This window comes from Engraulis encrasicolus, chromosome 23 (assembly GCF_034702125.1).
Source record: "Engraulis encrasicolus isolate BLACKSEA-1 chromosome 23, IST_EnEncr_1.0, whole genome shotgun sequence".
NCBI lineage: Eukaryota > Metazoa > Chordata > Actinopteri > Clupeiformes > Engraulidae > Engraulis > Engraulis encrasicolus.
The window spans coordinates 15,622,541-15,630,040 of record NC_085879.1 but is presented as its reverse complement, the minus strand read 5'-3'; the positions used below and the strand labels follow the sequence as shown (position 1 = coordinate 15,630,040).

The window sequence follows — 7,500 nt, the reverse complement described above, 5'->3', positions numbered from 1 at the left end:
TTTAACCCCCATCTCTCCCTCTCTCTCTCTGTCTCTCTCTGTCTCTCTCTGTCTCTCTCTCTCTCTCTCTCTCTCTCTCTCTCTCTCTCTCTCTCTCCCTCTCCTTCTAACCCTCTCCTCTTTTTGCCCCATAGCCTCTCTCTCTCTCTCTCTCTCTCTCTCTCTCTCTCTGTCTCTCTCTGTCTCTCTCTGTCTCTCTCTCTCTCTCTCTCTCTCTCTAATCCTCTGCTCTTTCTGCCCCATAGCCTCTCTCTCCCCCTCGCTGGATGGCCAGAGCGCGTGTCTGAAGGCGGCACAGGATTGCGGTGTGTTTGAGAAGTGCGGCGCGCTGCGTTCCGAGTATGCGCTGGCGTGCACCAAGCCGGCGGGCGAGGGCTCGGACCACTGCAACCGCCAGCGCTGCCACCGGACACTGCGGCGCTTCCTGGAGCGCGTGCCGGAGGACTACAGGTAGCAAACATTTCTCACTGGTCGTTGTTAAAGGTGCGCAGTGTAATATTTCTAGTGGTTCATTTCCAGAATCCATGCTGCCCATCCACAAATGTTACCTTTTAAACAAATACCACCACCATCAAATTCTAAGTATTCAGTATGACCGGGAAAATGTCACATTTAATACATGAAAAGGGGGGTCTCCTCCATGGTCAGTAATTTTGACATTTTTAGCTGCAAAATGTACTGTACTTTGGTCTTACTAGTAAACACTAGTTCATTACTTAGTAAATCTTCAGGAAAAGATCAAATTTGGCAATAGGCAGCACAATTTCAATGAGAAGCATAGCTGCAATACCTACTCTGGCCACAATCTTACACAGTGCACCTTTAAGGAATGCTAAATCCCCACTGACATCACACAGGTATCAACATTTGTTTTTTGGCATTATTTATCTATTATTGAAGAAGAGTAGAGTTGCTCTACCAGGACTAGATCCCAGACCTTTCGGGGTACTAAAGACTACTGTAGGCTCATTGGCTGACACAGTCAGAGCACACCCACAACCCTGGTAATGGCCACTCCATCTCAAAACTATTGAGTCCTTTTCCATGCATATCCACTATCAACGTTATTTTTAGAAAAATGTTGTTGAGTGGCGCAGTGCTGAATGAGCTGAGACACTGTACCATTGTACCGCAGAGGTTCTTTGCCAATCCTTCCCCTCACTCACCTACTTATTGTTTCCTGTCTCATTCTCATACTATCCTCTCCTAAATGAAGGCATAAAAGCCTGTTGGACACGCAGAACTTGTTTTGCAATATTTGTGCATTTTTTTCCTGCAAACTTTCATCTTTTAAAAAAAAAAATCCTTTTTAGGGGCATTTTTGCCTTTATTTCGATAGGACAGTATGAGAGGCGACAGGAAGTGAGTGGGAGAGATGGGGAGGAGAATGGCAACATAGTAACCCAGTGCCCCACCGCTGGGCCACGGCAGGGCTGCAATATTTCATCTTCATCAAGGTCAAGCCTTGCTCAACCATCAATTTCAAGAATTCCTACTGGCTTTAAATGTGTCATTTGCATCAGCATGAAGGGTTGTCCAGGGTTGTTCATATTCCACACAACTTCAATGGGACTTCCAAGATGTCAATGTGTGAGGGCTTAATAGAGATTGCCCCGACCTTGGATGGTGCAGTCACGGAAACATGGCACCAAATCAGTGGCTCCTGATGTACATTAAGTGTCACAGACAGTTCATAATTTCTCGTTTTTCACTTGCTGTGACATGATAAGTGGATGCCTCACAGATTTCGTTGGCTGAAAGTACAGTGAAGTAATCATATTTGGTGAAAAGGTGGAAAGGCTTAGGATTGTCACTGTTCTTGAAACTAAGGGGCTTAAAGCAAAGGATGCTGTCACACATTTTGAGGGCAGACCACTTTACTGCAATCTTAAAACCCGTTGCACTGACTAAACTAGAAAATTGACTTTAAGGCCATGAATTCTTGTGCTTAATTCACTAAATGGAATGGGAGCCAGCTACCAACTGTACAGTATGTATGCGCCATCTAAGCCTTTTAAGATCACATGAGAAAAACTTGAACTGGGCAGTTATAGACGGGCAGTTCGGCTGAAGGTTGTCTGTTCAATTCTTGGATACTGCCAGGTTGGTGGCGAGATGGGGGAGGGGTAAATGAGCAGAATTCTCCCTCCTTTTTCTCCATGACTTAGGGCCTCCACACACTGGTTCTGACAAAGTGCGACCACTGCTCTGCCATCGTTCGATTCCACTGTTTTCAAAACAACCCTGCACACTGGCGCTGGTGTCCCCAGATGTCCCCAGATGTTGGGTTGGCTGCCGATTACGGCAGAGCTCTATTTTCTCAGAGCCGACCCTTATTTATCCATGCTCTGCTTTGATGAAATTGACCATTCATTATTTATAGCATGTCTGCGCCAGTGAACGGGAGTAACCGAAATTGTCGGAACCGGAATTGGTACTCTGACTTAGTATTTAATAGTATTACTAGTGGTAATGGTAGTACTAGTAGAATGTTCTTTTTTTAACGATTTTGTTTTGGTCTTTTCGACTTTATTTGATAGGACAGTGTGAGAGGTGGACAGGAAGCAAATTGGGAGAGAGATTGGGAGGAGGGGTGGGCAAAGGACCCATGCCGGGAATCGAACCTGGGTCAGCCGCATGGCAGGCGAGTGCCCTACCGGTTGGCCACGGCAGGGCCACTAGTAGTATTTTCAACGGCCTCTTTGTGTGATGTGCTCCATACAAATGAACTTGTCTTTTTTTGCCTTGCAGTCTGCCGCTGCTCTTCTGCCCCTGTGCCGACCCCCTGTGCGGGGAGAGGAGGCGTAAGACCATCGTGCCGTCCTGCTCGCACGAGGACCACGAGCGAGGCCGGCAGCCAAACTGCCTTCACCTGAGGGGCCTCTGTCTGAAGGACGACCTGTGCAAGTGAGACGCATGGACACACGCACACACACACACTCACTCACGCACACCACACACACACACGGACATGCACGCATGCGCGCGGACACACACACACACTCACGCACACCACACACACACACGGACATGCACGCACGCGCGCGGACACACGCACGGTAGGGTGTATCAGATGCCCCCTATGAAAAGATATTGCCTTGGCCCTATAGTAAAAATGTTCTACACCCAGTAAAAACACCCTGTGTAAAATATTTTGAAATTTGGATGAAGTCTACCGGGGCCACCAGCCCCATGAAAATACAAAATAATGGTGATAGTCAGAATCTTGGAATAGAAATGGACATTTTGCTGCATAAAGCTACCCAATAAAAAAACATATTGTCTCAGCTCTGTGATAAAAATGTTCTATGCACAGTAAAATCACTCTGTGTAAAATATGTTGAAAATTTAGATGAATTCTACCGGGTCCACCAGGCCCATGAAAATACAAAATACAAAATAATGGTGATGGTGATGGGCAACCTGGATTCCAAAGCTGAAGTCCAGTGCCACATATTTCAAATGACATACCTAGTTTTACCTTTCCAGTTAGGGCAATTGGACAGGTAAAACCAGGTAATTTGAAATCTGTGGCACTGGATTGTAGCTTTTGAATCTAGGTTTGCCATTGTCTTAAAACAGAGGTGGACAAACCGCGTGACACATTTGCCCCAGCCAATATAATGAACCAGCTGAGCCTAATTACCACTTAAGCCAGGTTGATGAGGTAATTAGTGAGATCACCTGTATTGGGAGCACAAACAGAAGGAATATCTGAGCAGGTTGTGTATTCAGTCGATCCACTTACACAGACTTCAGTCTCAGGACAGACTGATGGTCAAACTGCTATATTTAGGCAAATTTGCTCTTTTGCAACACAATATCAATTCCTTGCTACCTTGGACCACTGCTAGTATCAAGCAAGAGATTGTTAAGCTGCATGACTGTTATATTTGTGTGTTTCACCTGTGGGCCTACAATTCATGAAGGAACATCTGTACTAAAGCTGTGAATGTTCCTTGGAATGCCTAGGCTACAAAGCAGTCAATACAACTGTATTGAAGAGTGCCATTACTTCTTTATCCCATCGCCTGTGGTAATATTTCACTTTACTCCATCAGATGAGTACCATAACTTACCTGAGAGGCCCTTGGCAATGGACTCTGGACCTGGTGATACCCATGACATACCTAGAAGCCACTTAAGTACAGGTTTTGGGAAGCCACTCTTTCCAACATCACATACAGTTGTATTGTATGTACTCTATTGAACTACTGCAGGGATTTCTTAAAAAAACACAGGTCATTCCAAGGAGCATTCACAGCTTTAGTACAGATGCTCCACCAGGTATTAACAGCTACCTGTACAATCCTGTAGGCCCACAGGTGAAGCACACAAAAGTCATACAACTTCGCAATCTCTTGCTTGATACTGGCAGTGGGTCAGCTGGTTCATTATATCGGCTATATTTGGAATATGTGGCACTGGACTTTGGAATCCAGGTTGCCCATCACTATCACCATTGTTTTGTATTTTCATGGGCCTGGTGGACCCAGTAGAATTAATCTAAATTTTACTGATTTTACTGTGCATAGAACATTTTTTTTATCACACAGCTGAGACAATATGCAGCAAAATGTCCATTTCTATTCAGGGCTGGACTGGGCGATAAATAGGGCCCGGGCACTTTTGGATTTAAGGGGGCCCCCTCATTATTATTAGTGCCGGAGAACTGACTCACCGGTGGGCCCCGCACCCTCATGGGCCCCTATTTTCAGTAATGTAAAAAAAAAAAAAAATGGGGGCCCACGAGGGTGCGGGGCTCACCGGGAAATGCCCGCCATGCCAGATGGCCAGTCCAGCCCTGTTTCTATCCAAGATTTTGACTATCACCATTATTTTCTATTTTCATGGGGCTGGTGGCCCCGGTAGACTTCATCCAAATTTCAAAATATTTTACACAGAGTGATTTTACTGTGTATAGAACATTTTTATCACAGAGCTGAGACAATATGTTTTTTATTGGGTAGCTTTATGCAGCAAAATGTCAATTTCTATTCCAAGATTCTGACTATCACCATTATTTTGTATTTTCATGGGGCTGGTGGCCCCGGTAGACTTCATCCAAATTTCAAAATATTTTACACAGTGTGTTTTTACTGGGTGTAGAACATTTTTACTATAGGGCCAAGGCAATATATTTTCATAGGGGGCAACTGATGCACCCTAACGCACGGACATGCACGCACAAGCGCGGACACACGCACGCACACCTCACACACACACACACACACACACACACACACACACACACACACACACACACACAACCTTGTCTGAAGGAGGACCTATATAGGGGAGTTACACATGAGAGGACATGGAATTGCATGCATAGTACATTTCCAGAACACAAATGGATCTTCACCAATACTGTGCAAACACATACACTAGCATAATACACATGCATGCACACACATGCTAATAACCTACGCACACGCGCGCCACAAAGGACTACTTCACCAGACTCATCGGTGAAACACACACACACACACACACACACACACACACACACATACACATACACACACACACACACACACACACACACACACACACACACACACACACACACACACACACACACACACACACACACACACACACACACACACACACACACACACATACACTCACATACATTCTCTCAGGCACACACCTATTCTGCACATGGCACACGCACACGCACACGCACAAGCACACATCCATTACACACACACCATCAGGCATGTCAATCCAAATGGCCTGCGTGTGACAGATTACCAACGGGAGGTAATAACCATTTCCAAACATAATCAACACTCCCCCTCACTTAACGCCCAGAAAATTAATATACTCTGTCTTACTGACAACTGATGCATACAGTGCAGCATGCACAGGCACATGATACCGCTTGCTCAGGATTGTCCAAACACACACCCCGATTGCCAGTGTATTAGTGTTCACAAATTAATTAAACCGCTTAAAAAAACAGCACACCACTTGCGCAGTAAATCTCCGCTTTGTAAAGGTTATAATGCTTAATAATTGTCAAAAGCAAATTAAGGAGCTTTAGGAGTCGACTGTTTGTTCATTTGCGTGAGTTGCCTACTGCAGTTTAGTTGGAGTGTGCCTGGGTGACACATCTTTTTTTTTGTCGTTCCTCTACCCACCCAATTTTAATTATTGACGCCTAGGCTGAGTTATTGTAGTACCTTTTGTGTTTTTTAATTCAACACGGTTAGATAGCAAACACAAAGTACGACCTCCTCCAACAAAAAAAAATGATCTCAGAGTTCAATTACCATGTTTTAATTGCCCTAGTGCTTCATCATGTACACTACAGCATATTGCTAGAGTTGTGTAGGAGGGCTTCTTGGAGCTGCATTGTTGAACTAGAGTGCATACAGCTAGGGTTGCCAGATAGGGCAGTTTCCTGCCCATTTGGGCTGTTTGGGATGCAGGTAATAAAAACACATTTATGGCCAGATAAATCAATATTTAGTTCAAATTGGGTTGGATTTAGTGCCTGTGGGCATTTTGAGCATTTATTGGGGATGGAAGTCATCATTCACATCTGGCAACCCTGCGTGGAGTACTGGCATTGACAGTAAATAGAATGGACGCCAAATCAACGCTATTTGCCATTCAACGCTTTGAAGCCAGATTTGGGAACATTCCAACTTACATTCCACCTTAGCAACGCCAAACGCAGGTGCTGATTGGACAACAACAAGACTTCTAACGGTCAATCAAACCATGTTCTGATGCTCATTGGTCAATTTAACTTTTAATATCTCTCTAAAATAAAACATCACCACAAAAAAATCACCACCCTGGTAAGTTGGAGAGCAAGGGGACCTACTAGTTGAGCGAAAAATGATCCCCCTGGAGTGGCATTTAAGGGAGATACATGGTTTTATGTCTCTCATAGGAATGAATGGGATTTGGCCATTTTTTGGTCTTTTTGGGTCCAACCTTGGCTCCAACTTGGCTTCAACAATGAAATAGAATTTTGGCCTCCATTCTATTTACTCTCAATGAGTACTGGCTGTACTCACTAACTGTCAGAACCAAGTGTTAGAGGTGAAAGTTTTCGACTCTAACTAATAAAGCCTTTGGTTGTGTTACAGAGATTGTTCACTAAATTAGAAAGAGAAAGAAAAAAAGAAAAATCCTCCTTTTTTATTAAACTGAAAGAGCGTCAAAGATGGATGGGTTTTTGGCAAGCAGGCTTAGTGGCTCAGTGACACAGACTGCAACAGAGATTGCCCCAGCACTTTGTAATTAAGACGGCCACACTGACAACAAACACCTTCCACCTTGACAAGGTCCTCTGGTATTGCCAATGCAATTTCAGAATTTTATAACATTTTTTATTTTATAACAATTATGTGCTACAACAACAGCTATTTATTTTTGGGGGATTTTCATATCCATATTTCAATCACTTGTCTCTGATACTGCCAAAACCACCCACCCACTTTCACAAACAAATGTTCTGCGGGAAACAATGAAAAACTG

General features: G+C 44.3%; 1 protein-coding gene across 2 annotated transcripts in view; it reads left to right on the top strand.

Moving 5' to 3' along the window:
• LOC134439909 (GDNF family receptor alpha-4-like) overlaps nucleotides 1-7,500 on the top strand; it is a 76,811-nt gene that overhangs the window by 56,795 nt on the left and 12,516 nt on the right. For both annotated transcript variants that reach the window (XM_063189824.1, XM_063189823.1), the window contains exons 5-6: nucleotides 246-450; nucleotides 2,752-2,907. In XM_063189824.1, coding sequence (XP_063045894.1) covers nucleotides 246-450; nucleotides 2,752-2,907 — 361 coding nt within the window. The remainder of the gene's footprint in view (nucleotides 1-245; nucleotides 451-2,751; nucleotides 2,908-7,500) is intronic.